Below are 14,367 nucleotides of genomic sequence, written 5' to 3'. Positions count from 1 at the left end.
TCGCTGGAAGGGGCCGCAGCGAGGAGGGGAAGGACGGGGGGGGGATGGCCGGTGCCCACCCTGATGTGGCATCCCGGTTATGCCGGTGTTTGCATTGCCTGGGAGGCGGCGGCTGGAGCTGGACCATCTTTTAGTGGAGATGTGTGATGCTTGCTGTCGGCTGGATGTGGGATGTGTGGGTTTAAACGCAGCATCTTTAACACAGTATCTTTAATGAGGCATCTTTAACACATGGGTTTACATCTGCCCTGTCCCCCCCCGGCCCCGTTTGCTGAAGGTGGGGAAATACACCCGAACTCCGGATACAAGGAGCCTTTGACCCCAAAAGCGCCCCTTCCCGCTGCATAATCCCTGCGTTTTTAGCAAAAACAAGGCGCCATTGTAGCTTTTTGGCAGAAGAGTGCCAAAGCCAACAAACCCTGCAACGGCTGACCCCAGTAGCGAGGAAGCAGCTTATAAAATGTTAGAGCTGCAGCGGGGGGGACTGCGGGAGGCGGGAGGGTACCTGGACACGGGCAGGCGCTGGGGACCTTCCCTGCACTTCTTCACCTGGGAGGGTGATGCTGGGAGCGGGGGTTAAATCTTTCTTCTCCCTCTGTTTTCAGGTGGCGGCAGTGGCTGGCATCTATGAGGTCCTGAACCAGCTGGGCTTCCCCGAGCTGGAGAGCCTGGAGGGCAAGCCCCTGTGCACGCTGCGGGGCCGGTGGCAGGCGCAGGGGGGCACCTCCCGCCCTTTCCGTGGGGACTTTGTGTAGTGTCGGGGCAGTGGGTGGGAAGGGGTCCCCCCGGCTGCTTTCCTCTTGGCACGGGGAGAGAGGAAAAAGACTGTTTTCCCAAAAACTGGGGGGTGTGGGGAGGGAGGGGGGAGCCCCGAAACTGCCTTAGAATTTCTGGGGTTCTTTCAGATGCAATAAAAATATTGTAAATTAAAAATCAATCTGTCTAGACGGATGCTTAATTGTGATGAAAGACCAGGATGTCATCGCCTGGATTTGGTGGATGCGTGGAATTTTGTGAGATTTTTTGAGAACATTCTCACTTTTTCCCTAAATCGGTGCAGCATACACACACAAATATATATATATATATATATATACACAGATACACAAATATATATACACATGTGTCTATATACACATATATACATAAAAACATATATCCCTATCTGTGTGTATGTGTATACACACACAGAAATATCTATTTATGGCTCCATGGGTGCATATATATGTATATATAGAGCTATAAACACTTGTCGTCTGGAATAGGACTCGCAGAGATCCCGGTCACTGCAGACTTGGGTATTTTTAAGGTTTGGACATCTTTGTTGGATCATCCCAACTTTTTTAGAGATGTGGCTGGGGGAAAGGCAGCCACAGCAGCAGGTTTGGGGGTCCCCACTGCTCCCCCCCAGACCTGCCTTTTCAGTGCCAGGGTGATGCTAGGGGCAGGGTTTAGCTGCTCAGCAAAGGGTAGACTTAAAAGCATAATTTTTTTTTTAAGGAAAAGAGAAAGGAGTGAAAAATAAAGTTAATCAAAACAAGATGCAAATGAGGGCTCCAGTGCTTCCCCCTTCCCTCGCAGCAGGGGGAGCAGAGGCTGGTGGCCGAGGGGGCGATGGGGAAGTCGCTGGTACAGGCGGGAGCCCGGGTGGAGGGTTGATAAAAAAGGATGGGGAGCACAAAAGCAGGAGCACACGCTCCGTCTCTCCCAGCAGCTCCTTTCATCCTCTGCCAGTGGCGGGAGGTGCAGGCAGCAGAAATTCAAATGTGGAGGGTGGCAATAAAAATAGCATTCTTAAATAGTAAGGGATGCTTTTTCTTAAACATTGGGATGGTTCCTGCCGTGGATGCAAGAGCTCCAATTCCCAATGGGTCCCTCGTTCTTTCTGACTTAACCGTGCATTTCGGTTTTACTCACTTTTATTTATTTATTTATTTATTTATTTATTTATTTATTTATTTATTTATTGTGCAGAAATACCTGCCTGAATATTGTATCCCTTGCTGGGTATTTCAGTGTTTGGATAATTTGCTGTTGATGCAGTAGGACAGTTGACTTAGCAATTTCCAGGAGGCCGTTGATGCTATTTTCCCTTTTTCTTTTTAACAGAGCATGTGCCTTTTCCATCTTTGCAGAGCCACAGTAAATCTCCATTTATTCTGCCTTACTAAAGAAATTACCTGCAGGCTCCTTTGCTTTCAGCCAGGCTGCAGACCCATCCCCTTCTGCCTCTGGCAGCAATCCTTGAAAGTTCTGCCTAATAGCCCTGACTTAATTAGGCAGAGTTTTTAATTGCTTAGGAAATCCCAGCCCCTTTAATCTTGGTAATGAAAGCTGGGGCTTTGCATCACCTGGACCTGGGAACTTAAAGGCTTCTTTCCACTTTCCCACCATCCTAACAAGAGATTTCCAACATGGGGCAAAAGCAATTGCCTGGAGAAAAAAAAAGCGCCTTGGAGATGGGAATGTGTTTGAACGTGAAAAATCAACCGTGCTGTATTTATTTCTTCTTTTCCCCAGGCTCAGAAGGCAGAAACCTGGCTCCCTCTCCCAGATGATAAGTTAAACCTGTCTCTGAATGGGTTTTGGAGAGATTTGCTGAAGCTCTCAGGGCAAGGCAGGGGGGAGCGCAGGGGGGTCCCAATGTGGGGGGAATGGCTGGGAGATGGGTTACAACATCCTCAAGGGTGCTGGGTGACCTGCTCCCCATCACTTCTCCCGTCCTGATTGCTGCAGGAAACTGATTTTCTGCAAATTCAGGTCATGGTTTCACTTCTTCCCTGTCATTCCAACCAGCCGTGGCTGCACCATCGAGCTCTGCTGAGATATTTGGCTGTGCATCTCCATCCTGACCTGCGGGACTTTCCCACCCTCTGTGTCCTCCCCGCGCTGAGCACCTCCCCTCCGAACTATGGTTGTGTTGCCCACTGGTGCCAGAAGGCTCGTGGGGTCACGGGGGGAGCCGGGGCCGTGCTTGCCCCCACTCTGCCACTCAGCCCTGCCTGAGGAAACCGCTGCTCCAGGGAAAAAATTGGCAACTCTGAAAGTCTTCAACTGGAGACAAGGCAAATGGGCGGATAGAGATCATATATCAGAGAGAATATAGAACAATGATAGAATATATACTAGGTATCAATATATATACTATATTGTATATAATATATTGTATACAGTATACCTTGTACATTTTGTGTTGTGTATATATGATATAATAATACAGATTTTATATATTGTATAGAACACAGTTATACAATAAAAACACACATTCTGTAATTATACATAATATGATGCGTAATATAAATAATAACACACATACAAAATATATATTCTATGTAAAGTATAGAATATGAATATAAAGATATATTAAAAAAGCAGCTGTTAGTAAGTGAATGCTGACATTTAGCCTCATTGGGGTATATTCCCTGCCAGGAGCAGCATTTCAACCCAGGGAGGCATCAGCAAGGGGATCTGTGGACAAAAATACTTACAAAAAGGAAACTCAAAAGGGTGTTTTTATAATTTTTTTAAAAAAAATATTGTTTTCCATTGGCTGGGTCTGCTAGCTGACCTTTTCACTGGAAATCGCTTAGCGTGAGGCTCAGGGAGTGAAACAAGCCTTTACTTTTTTCACCTCCTTATTACTCCTGACTCCTATTTACCCTATTTTTTTCAGAGCTGGCTTTGCTCTGCCAAGGCAAGTCCATGGAAGGAGTGCTCATTGATTGATTTAATGGATTTCTGCAGGTTTCTGACCCTTTGTTAACTGCATTATACTCCTGTTTCTCTGCTCTCTCCATCTTCTTGTTCAGGGCAGATAAGTAAATATTTTGGAGCAGATAAATAAATATTCAAATCCCAGCCAGCAGTCCTAAGGGATTGATTTCAGAGCAGGAAACGCAGATCCCAGGTTGGTTTTCTGCTCTAGAAGCCTGATGGTATAGCATCCAGCCAGCCAGCAGATGGTAGAACGTCTCAGTGCTCATCCCGGCTATGCATCTCCTTTCTGGGGGGGGACACAAGGCATCCCTACAGCTCTGGATATCATCACCCATTTTTTGGGCTTTGCTTTATTTACAAGCCCTTTTTCCCAAACCTGCAGGTTTGTGGGAGAATGGGAAAGGGCTGGCTCTGCAGCCATGGGAGCCACGCCGGCTTTGGGGATGTGATGTCTGGGCTGTCTAAGAATGTGGAGCCAGGCTCCATGGGCTCCCTGTTACGGTGAGGCAAGGAGAGAAGCTAATGCCCCCCCCCAGATCACCCAACGTCCCGTCAGTGCACCCATGTTTGTACACACAGGCCGGAGTGGATCATGGAAACTCTTAACATTGTGTACAAAAAACCCCAACCCACCCCTTATTCTGTCTATGAAAAAACTTATTTGCGATATTGAAAATGGTCTTTGTGGCCACAGCCCTGATGGAGCTTGAGAGAGATGGGATGCGGGGCTGGAGTATTTTGAAAAAGGAACCACAGCTGCTTTAATAAATAGTTCTAGCGAGCCTTTTGCCTGTGCCAGAGAAATATATATATATTTTATATATTTTTTTATACATATCTATTGCTGTAGGAGTGAATTTAAAGACTGCCACGCTAGCAGAGCCTTGCCGATGCGCGCCAGGCTGGACCACATCATTTTGCCAGAGAAATCAGGGCGCTGCATCCCCACCAGTGCCTCCGTCCCTGCAGGGCTGGGACCCGCAGCCTTAAGGGCATCTATGCTGGGTGAGGGCAAAATATGCTCAGGTGGGACCTGCCCTACAGCCTTTCCCAGGAGCTGGAACCCAAACCTGGGGGCACCAGAAGCCCCCAGCTCCTGCTTGCAGAGCAGTGCTGTTTGCATTTCTCCCCATGCTGCTCAGGAAGCCTTGAGCACAGAGCAAAGGAGGGACGCTTGCTCCTGCACTCCAGAATATCCTGGATCATCATCAAAGAGTTTTTTTTGGCCAGTCTGGGAGTCCAGCTCCATTGTCGTAAAAGCAGTGAGTGATTTTATTACTTTTTTTTCCCCTTCTTTCTGGCTGCAGCGTGGGGGTAACGTGGCAACGGCAACTTTTGTAGCTGTGCTCTGCTACTGGCTAACGAGATCATTTTTTAAATGGATAAACTTGTAGTTATTAATCCTTCTATTTGCCTTCCCGTCCCCGAGGGTTTGGTGTATGCTGATGCACACTTTCCAGGTTTTTCTCTGCAGTAGATGTACTGAACGCGTGCTCTTTTCTCATAGCAAAGGTCACAAATAAGGGTGTAATTAAAAAACCCGCTGATACGTAATGAGACATGATTAACCTGTAACCGCTGGCAGAACTAAATGGTATTCACTACCCATACAGGGATAAAAGCTGTCTTTTAAATCCCTGTTAAAACATATTTTAATATAAAACTTATTAAAAAAAAAAAAAAAAAGAGGAAAACCTTTTTGGAACCAAATAAAACCCCTGTGACTTGATCTGTGGGAAGTTTGGGGTCAAAAGCTGCCTCCTAAGTGGGGGTACACCCTAAGTCCTTGCACGTGCAAGGTCAGGGGTGCTATGCAGTGGGTACAGATGTGCTTTCTCATTGCTCCGCCTTCGTGTTTGGATGGAGCTTGGGTTCTGTGAGCAGTATTTTGGTGGTGAGTTGCACCGTGTTCATCCACGTGTGCCCACAGATCAGTTGCCTCCCGCGAGAATGCGAAGCTTGCTGCCAGAAACTATTTTCTGGCATCATCATAATACACATAATAAATATGTGCAACAAATAAACAGATAAATTCACTGTACGGAGGGTGAAAAAGTGGCCAGGGATGACATCCTAGCTCCCTCATCGCCCTCTGAAACTCCCCCTGAACAAGCTGGCCCGTGGGACCTGCTCTATTTTGTTAAGATTATTGACAGGCTTGGGTTTTTAACTCAAAAATGTGCAAAAGTACAACTGTTCCTGGCCAGATTCTCCCTTTCTGCATCTTTCCTTCAGATGGGGGCCCTGGCAAAGGGACCACTCTTTGGGCTTAGCAGAGGTAAAAGGAATGGAGCTCAGCCAGGGTTTATTTTTCCCCCTCCTCTTATGGGTGAGTAGAAATCCTTGGAAGCTTAAATTCATGTGTCTTTATGTTTTTTCATACATTGAAAGGGGAAAATATGCTGAGGAGCCAATATTCCGCTGGCACGTGGGACTGCAAGGGGAAACCTGCTGCAAGCCCAGATAATCACCCAGCTATCAGGGGCTTCAGAGGTGCTTTTTTGAAAAAAACCACCCAAACCTCAATGTTTTTCCCATTTTCCTAACCTAGCTGCAGCAATTCTGCATAATATAAAATGTCAGATGTACCCAAGTCCCACGGACCTCAGCTTTTCAAGTACCAACTTGGGAATATTCCCTCACCGCTGGTGAAAATGAAGTGTGTTTTGGGGCTGGGGGATGATATAATTTCTATTTACTGAAGCAAGGAAGGTGCACGGGAAGAGGCTGAGCTCAGGGAAGCTGTTGGCTTGCCAGGGCAAAAGTGATGCTGGGGAGGCATGTGCTGGCACGGGGCCACTGCGAATAGCTCTGACATAACGACTCTTAAAATAATAATAATAATAATAATTTCCATGTTTTTCTTTCTATGATGTACCTCTCTAGCAGAACCCCCCGATGAAACCGTTGGACTTCTGCAAAGAGAGCGCATCTGTGTTTCATTTTATAGCTGAAGAATAGTAATTAAGATGCTTTTGCGGAGCCAGGGCTTGGAAAACTAAAAATAAAAGCCATATAGGCGCAATACCAGACCTCCGAGCACCATAAACTTTCCTTTCCCTCCCGTTTTTGCCCTCCCAGCCCCATCAGACCCCTGAGCATGGCTCGTTTTGGGGCCAAATGCCCGTTTTTCATCTCAGGGAGTGGAGCGGCAGGTCCAGGGGTGTGCTGTTGAGGCAGGAATAAATTGTGGCCTGAAAGGATGATGTGGAGAAAGGGGATTTTTGGCTAAATCCAGAGGAGTAATGCAAACACCATCCTGTGTGGAGGGGAAAGTATCCCTGTGGGCATCAAGCTGAGGTTTTCTGAAGCCTCAAAAACTGGGGGCACCATGCAAAGCATCAGGGTTAGCTCTTTTCTTGCTGCAAAGCAAGTACAAACTGCAATCCCCCAGGCTCAAAATTACTTTCCTCTGCTCTTTCTCACATTTGACCTGTGAACATTCCAAGGAAAAAAAAAAGATAAAAGCTGGGTTTTTTTTCTGGCTCCCCACCACCTTGGGGTGCTTCTGGCCCCACGCAAATGAAAAATTAATTTTCCCCAGCTCAAGCCGAAAGCACTGAAAGAGGAGACAGGGCTCAATGATATTCACTCGAAAGCACTCACAGGCTGGCAGGAGTCCTGCCGGAATGGTAACTGTTGGCCAAGGGGATGAGCAAGGCCCTGAGGGACAGGGAAATGCTCAGCAGTGAGCTTGAAGAGGCAAAAAAAAAAAATTGTTTTTACGCGCTGGTAAGCTTAATTTTAGCAGGAGAATGATTAAAAATTGATAAGATGGTCAATGTGTAGAGAGGGAAAGGCGCATCTGGATGGATGCTGGGCAAGTCTAACCTAGTTTATGTTGGGCCTTGATATGAAAAATACTGCTGTAAATAAAGGGAAGGATCGGGGATGCCAAGAGAGCGGGCAGGGACGGATGTTTCCCACCAGCCAGCCCCGTGGCTCGGGTGCATATTTTGGCAGGGACAGCTCGTCTGCACTGAGGGATGAAGCGATGCTGGCGGGTTGTGGGCGATGCTGCCACCATCATCGTGCCCCCCAGGCCGTAGGTGGTCTGAGCCCCAGCCGCTCGCCGACGCGGAGAGGCTTTAACAGCCGCCTGGGTCCTGAGGATACAGCATATATATTTCTCTTGGATGCCACAGCAATAGGGCGGCTTTAAGCCTCGGTGTGGGCACTGTATTTTTGGGAAGGAGCGGTTAAATCGGTTTCCGCCTGTCACAGCGGGGAGCCCCTCACCCAGGCGTCTGGGCTAGCTGGGTGGCTGGCTTATTTAAACTGAGGTGGTGCTGAACGTCTGAACTCCTCTGCGGTCCCACTGACCCGGAGTTCAACATCTGCCGCAGCTGGGCTCCGTGTTGCATTACAATTGGAAAACAAATCTTTTTGGGGGTTTATTTTTCGCTTTCCCATCGGCGGGACCCAGCCACGCCAGCAGAGCTTTCTCTGCAGACCTTGCAGCGTGGTTCCTAGAAGGAGAGCAACTTTTTCCCTCTTCTTTTCCAAGCCCTCACCACTGATGGTAGGGGCTGGAAGCCATCCAAGGCTGTCGGTATAAATCTCGCTGACCTTGTTTCACCATCCCTTAACTTGCAGTTCAGTGTCTCCCATCAGCTGAGGCCGGCGTCGACTTCCACTTTCTGGCTCATTTATTTCTCTTTCAGTTTTATGGTTTAATTTCCAAAGCTTTCCCTGGGTGGGCAGGGGGCTGAGGGGGGACTCCTGGCCCCTAAAAACCTCCCAGCGATGTTGCCAAGGCAAATATCTTGCAGGAATTTGGAGATGCAGCTCTACTTGAATGCTCTGCTAGGAGATGGGCTTCAGTGCACTGTCTCGGTGCAGGGTGTGCATCTGTATGGGAATTTGTCAGTCTCCAGAGGGTTCTTGCTGTCGTCCTTCACGCATTTTCCCCATTTTCCTGTGATAACTTGACATCGTGTTTGCTGGCCAGCTGCTGTCAGGGGTCATTGACTGCAGGGGAATGGCCTCATGCCATGTGCTGGCCTCTCCAAGGAAGCAGAGTCTGGCAGCCTTTGGAGACGTGGGCTGCAGGGTGGCCAGTTGATGGGAAGAGTGTAGGACCTCACACCACGGGAGCTCACTGCTGTTTCCCATCTGGGCTGGCCCACCTGTTTCGGAAACCCAGCTCTCCTTTCTAGGTCTTGGAAAAGGGCACTGGGACCCTCAGTCCTCCCCAAAATTCACAGCATCATGTGCTACTTGCTTCCTAGTGCTAAATCCGTATGAAGAGCTTGGCTTTCCACCTGCAGCCAAGCCTCACCTCAAAAAATCGTGATGATGCCAGTGTGTTTGGGGGCCTCATGGAAGAACTTGGCTTTGTGATAGCATCCAGCATCTTTGGTATGTTAGCAGGAGGAGTTTGGTGGCAGGATGTATCAGATGTGCATATTTGCACTTATATTCTCCCTGAGCAAATCTTGCGGCTCTGAGTTTGTGCCTGAGTGTTGCAGGTGCAAGGGATCCAAGGGGTGTGCAAGGCAGATGGGTATGACTTTGCTTTTGCACTTCTGGAGGAAAAGCCCAGAAGCCTTTAAGTTGTATCCCTGGACCTTTGTGGAGGATTAGGGCAGCTAATTGGATTTTATTCAGGGTGCACCGTGAGCTCGGCGTCACAGCTAGGGAAAGCGCTGATCTGAATAGGGAGAGGTCAGAGGAGATCAGGGAAGGTTGTGGAGGGGCATGGTGGCTATCTTCATGTAGGGAAAGGGCCATAGGAAAGGCAAGAAAATCCAAGTAACTGGCACAAAAACTCCTGGGTATAAGCAGCTGCAAGAAATACTCAGATAAAACAGGAGGAAAAACTTTCCAAGATAAGAAAAATAAGATGTGGAAAAAAAAAATAATTCCTGGGGGATTGTGGAGGCTCCCTCCATCTTTGGAGGTCTTAAACTGCAGATGAGGGAGAGCTCTGCCAGGAATGATCCTGCCTTGGGGCAGCCAGAGACCAGCTCTCTGCCTCCAAGAGCAGGGCTTGTGCTTCTCCTCCCCTTCTCCTGGTTGTATGGCATCTTTGTGACCCTCCTGGATGGACTTGTAGCAGCACTCTTAAAAGAACCCTGGGGATAGCTGAAATCCTGGAAAAGGGGTGTCTTTCCCTACTGTGGCTGGGAGCTGCTTTAGAGAGGAAGGGGAAGATGCTGAGGGGGCTTTTCTCTCCCAAGAGCCAGGCTCCCTTTCTGCCACTGGCCCTGCAGCAGTAACTATTTTCTGGTTTAATCTCATGGCGGCTCTGCGTGTCTGAGGGATGAGGTCATGCTCGCTCCCCCACAGCCTGCTGACGCTTTTGCTTCGGTCCCTCTGGTTTGGGGAGCTGGGGGTGGGTGGGATCGCGCTCCTGCAGAGGCTCTGGGTCCCTGCACGGTGGGGTTTTGGGTGTCTCCCTAACCACGAAGCACCACCGCAGGCCTTTGCCCTTCTCTGAGCACGGGTGTGTGTTGCACCTGGGATGGGCACAGGTAAAAACCCCGGCCATCCCCCCAGCCCATCTTCCCTGTGCCTGGGATGCTAGTCCATCTCTCCCGGGGTGCTAATTCAGCCCTCCTGGGACTCCTACTTGCTTCTTGCAGCCACTTTTGAAAACACAAAACAAACCAACAGGCTAGAGAAATGCCTTTTTTTTTTTTCCCCCCTCTCACTTTTACCATTTCTTGCCAGAAATCAGCACACTGTGAAGCTTTTTAAATCTCTGGGAAGAAGAAATGTGGTGCCCAACAGCTGGAAATACAGCCGTCGCTTCTCACTCCTGTAGATCCTGAGCTCCTGGCACCTAAACTCATGATATTATGGTTAGAAAAGCCAATTTAGGTAATTGGTGGAGATTGTTATGATTTATTAGATCTAATGCTTCCCCTCTCCCCCCCCCCAGGAGGCTTGCATGGCTGAGCAAAACGACCAGTACCCATAAAGACACAAAATATACCCAATTAAGGTTTGTGTTTTGTTTAAAGAAATCCTTCTAGCCTGGCATGAAGGTTTTCCCAGGCCTCAAATTCAGGATTAATTGTACTTAGGGGCCAATAGCCACATCTACTGCTGGTGAGGGGGGAACACCCTGTGCGGAGGTTTTGGGGCACATCGCCTGGGTTCTGGCTCTGATGGTGGTACCCGGTCAGGACAGGTAGAGCTTGGTCACACCACATCTCTCAGGGATGGCCAGAGCTTTGTACCGCCAGACAAAAATCAGGCTTTGGGAATACATGCTGGAATCTCCCGGAGGGAATCAGAGTCTGATTTGGGGTTTTAAAAGCAGCAGCTGTTGTCAGCTTTCTTCTCTGGAAGCTGGAATGAAAAGCTGCTCCTCCCCGGACCTAGAGGTCACCTAATAAATGGGAAAGTCACTGAAAAGATGTCACTGGCAAATCTCAGGGCTGAAGAGGAGAGAGCCTGTTGAATCAGAAAGCAGAATTACAAAGTGTATTATCGATGGAGGAAACGGGGGGTCCAGACAAAATAGCACTCGAGGAGGGGAAAACAGGAAAAGGCTCCATTTGAACTCAAAAACGGGAAGGAAAAGGTTAAGCCTAAACTCAAGGAGAAGGGTCGGGTAGAGTTAAAGGCCGGGAGGGGAAAGGCAAAGCTGGGAGACAAAGAGGAGAATAGAGGGGCCAAAGCAAAGGGGAAGGACAGGAGGGAAAGGACAAGTGGGGAAGGAAAGAAAAGGACAAAACAGGGGGCAGAGGGGCTGGGGGGGTCGCTGGAGGCGTTGTTCTCAGCTACAGTTGCAATGGGGTGTTGCAGGGCTTTGGGGGGGCAAGAGTGAACGTGTTTATGGGGAAAAGAAGCTGGGATGTCCAGGTGCCCCCCACCCCAGATGTCTTGGCCAAGTCCCTGCTGGGGCGTGTGGGACACCCAGGTGTTTCCTCTGCTCGGCTTCGGTCCTGCTTGGGGCGATGCTACGATGCAGTCACTGTCTCTCCTCTCCTATTTATTAATTTTAATAGATTAAAAATAGTAAATATTAATTTATTATTAAAAAAATCAATTGTTGCAGATCTCCATTTAGCTTTCCCAGCAAGAGATAACTCATAGCTGCTTTGCTTTTTCACTCTTCCCATCCTCTCTTTGTGCTGGGAATTGGCAGGAAGAAAGCTGGAAAGAACAACGACTTTTCCTTTTCAAATGCTGGTGTATTGGTACAGATAATGCAAAAATAACCACTTGCAGTGGTTGGTCATTTTAATATTTCAGGCAGGTAAGACCAACCGGTAGGGGTGATGCCACTGTGAGGGTGACAAATTAACATCTCAGCGTCTGGGAGCTTAAGAGTTCCCCTTAGAGGTTGTCTTCTCACCAGGCACAGCAAGTTATAGGATCAGTACCCAAAACGATGTCTTTATTACTTTTAGAAGGTCCACATGTGGCAGGAATTGCATGTCAGTTCATGACCACTGTCGTTCAGCCAGGTTTATGCTACCAAAGCTCATGGTTTGGTAACGTCAGGGGAGCATTAGTGGTCTAGAGGGGCTGGGTGAGTTCATGGATCTTGCAGATGAAGAAATAGTTTCTGCCCCTGCAAAAAAAGTAATTAAATGATGTTTCACGGAGCTGTTCTTCACAACTAAAGTATGCTCTTTATTATGTGTTTCGTCATAAATCTATTTAGTCATAATAAGGGCTTGTTCCAGCTTTAATGCTCTAATGGGTGCATATCTGCCTAAATCACCTAAAATGCTTGGAGCATAAATTCTTTTTCTACCTTTCATGCAAAGAATCTCTTACATATCACTTCTTGTGTTTAATTACCTATTGCACTAAGCAACAGAAGCATGCAGACTTAAATCAGGAAATAAAATCTGTTTTTCCAACTTGAAATCCTCTTTCTCTAGTTGAAGGAAGATTATTCATCTCTTTTTCTGGAGGCATCTGTGGCTTTACCTACAGGGTTTTTTGGTCAGGTTTTGCTCACTGAGACCTCTGTCTCCCCTTCTTACCTCAAAACCCAACCCAATCACCCAGCTAGAAAGCAAGGCTCTTCACCCACATCCCCACCGATGCTTTGACAGCATCCATTCTGCATGACACGACTGAAGAGCGCTCAAGTACTTGTTTCCCCACTGTTTCCCCCAAAATGGCTGCAGCGGGACCATCTCCAAGGGGTTCCCCATCCCCACGTGTGGATCCATCTTCCAGCACCCGGCAGCCCCACCATCCACCCACGTCTGCAGCAGAGGTAAGCAGGGCTTTCCAAAGGTGACTTTTCTCAAACAGTGGTCCTCTCCTGCCCTTCCTGGCATCGCTGTGCTGCTGGGCTGGGAGCAGAGCTCCAACCGAGCTCCTACCAAGGAGATCCAACATAATAATCCTAAGGTAGAGCTGATGTGAAGTTTGCACGTTGTTTTCCCTGCTCACCTTCCCCATCGAGCTCTGACTCCTGTGGCGGCTTAGAAGACAAGGTCTTCAAGGGAGGGATTACCTCTTAGGACAGGCTTTGGGTTGCTCAGCGTAACCTGAACTGCCCCTGAGGCCCCAGGTAAGTATAATCCACACATAACCAGCATAACTGGTATTACCGGTGCCGCAGCACAGCCCCCTCCCTGGAAATGGCCTTAGAGTCCTGTCCAGAGGGAGGTTCAGAAGAAAATAAATAGCTGGACCCAGCAAATACGAACAGTACCAGGAAGCACGTTCCTCTGCAGTGAGGTTGCAGAGAGGGGGGATGAGTCTCTTTAACCAAGTAATAAGCAATAGAACAAGAGGGAATGGCCTCAAGTTGCACCAGGGAGGGTTTAGACTGGATATTAAGCAGCATTTATTTGCAGAAGGGGCTGCTGGGCGTTGGAATGGGCTGCCCAGGGCAGGGGGGGAGTCCCCATCCCTGGAGGGGTTGAAGAGTCGGGCTGAGCCAGCGCTGAGGGATCTGGGGGAGTTGGGAACGGTCAGGGTGAGGTTCATGGTTGGACTGGAGGAGCTTCAAGGGCTTTTCCAACCGGGGTGATTCTGTGACCCTGTGATGTAGGTGGAGGTTTGGGCAAGAGATGCCAAGAGGCCCTGCTCTGGAGGGTGCCCGTCCTCTGCCCTGTGCTTTCGGCACTTGCGTGGTGGGTGTCTTCCGCAATGAAAATAAGCGAAGAGGGCAGGTCCTTTACTGTGGCGTTGGATTTGTTGAAATCCTGTTTATTTTTTAGGGTACTACCTAATTTCTTTGCCCCTCCTAAGGGTGGTAGTGAGGAGCCTGATGAAGCACAGCCCGTACTGGACTGCAGGGCCCCGGCTGCCAGAGCTTTCGTGATGCCCTTTGGAGAGCCCAAGCGGTGGGTCACCTTTGGAGAGCCGGCAAGGTGGCGTCCAGAAACCGTCTGCTGCTCCCGTGCAAGCGCCTTCTCCCATCATATCTCTTCCTAAAAAGAAGAGGGGAGGAGTGAACAACAACAACAAAAAATTAAAAAAAAAAAAAATCATCCCAGATGTTTCTAAACAGGATGTTTACCTACACCTCAGAGCGGCTGAAGTGCTGGGAGATGATTTGACTCTCCCTGGGGAGCTCCCCTGGGCGGGGGGGTCCCGCTCCGGCGTGGGGCCAGCGGTGGGTTTTGGGGGGAGCCCCAGGGCAGGGAGGGAAGGGGCAGAGCAGGGGGGGCTCCGGCGGCTCCCGGCCCGCCTCGCCTTTGTTCGGGCAGGGCTGGAGCCGAG

General features: G+C 49.0%; 1 protein-coding gene and 1 long non-coding RNA gene across 2 annotated transcripts in view; one reads left to right on the top strand and one right to left on the bottom strand.

The window, feature by feature from the left end:
* PALD1 (phosphatase domain containing paladin 1) overlaps positions 1 to 858 on the top strand; it is a 16,922-nt gene extending 16,064 nt beyond the window's left edge. Inside the window, exon 19 of the mRNA XM_026851973.1 lies at positions 606 to 858. Coding sequence (XP_026707774.1) covers positions 606 to 755 — 150 coding nt within the window. The 3' untranslated portion in view covers positions 756 to 858. The remainder of the gene's footprint in view (positions 1 to 605) is intronic.
* An 11,033-nt stretch (positions 859 to 11,891) lies between these two features.
* LOC113481957 lies at positions 11,892 to 13,270 on the bottom strand. Its single transcript, XR_003398750.1, has 2 exons — positions 12,727 to 13,270; positions 11,892 to 12,241 (listed from the first exon to the last, which is right to left on the bottom strand). It is a non-coding gene; the product is annotated as an uncharacterized LOC113481957 (long non-coding RNA).
* Between the last annotated feature and the right edge of the window lie 1,097 nt (positions 13,271 to 14,367).

Source organism: Athene cunicularia (genome assembly GCF_003259725.1).
Source record: "Athene cunicularia isolate RWA chromosome 6 unlocalized genomic scaffold, athCun1 chr6_part2, whole genome shotgun sequence".
NCBI lineage: Eukaryota > Metazoa > Chordata > Aves > Strigiformes > Strigidae > Athene > Athene cunicularia.
This window is presented reverse-complemented; position numbering and strand designations above follow the sequence as displayed.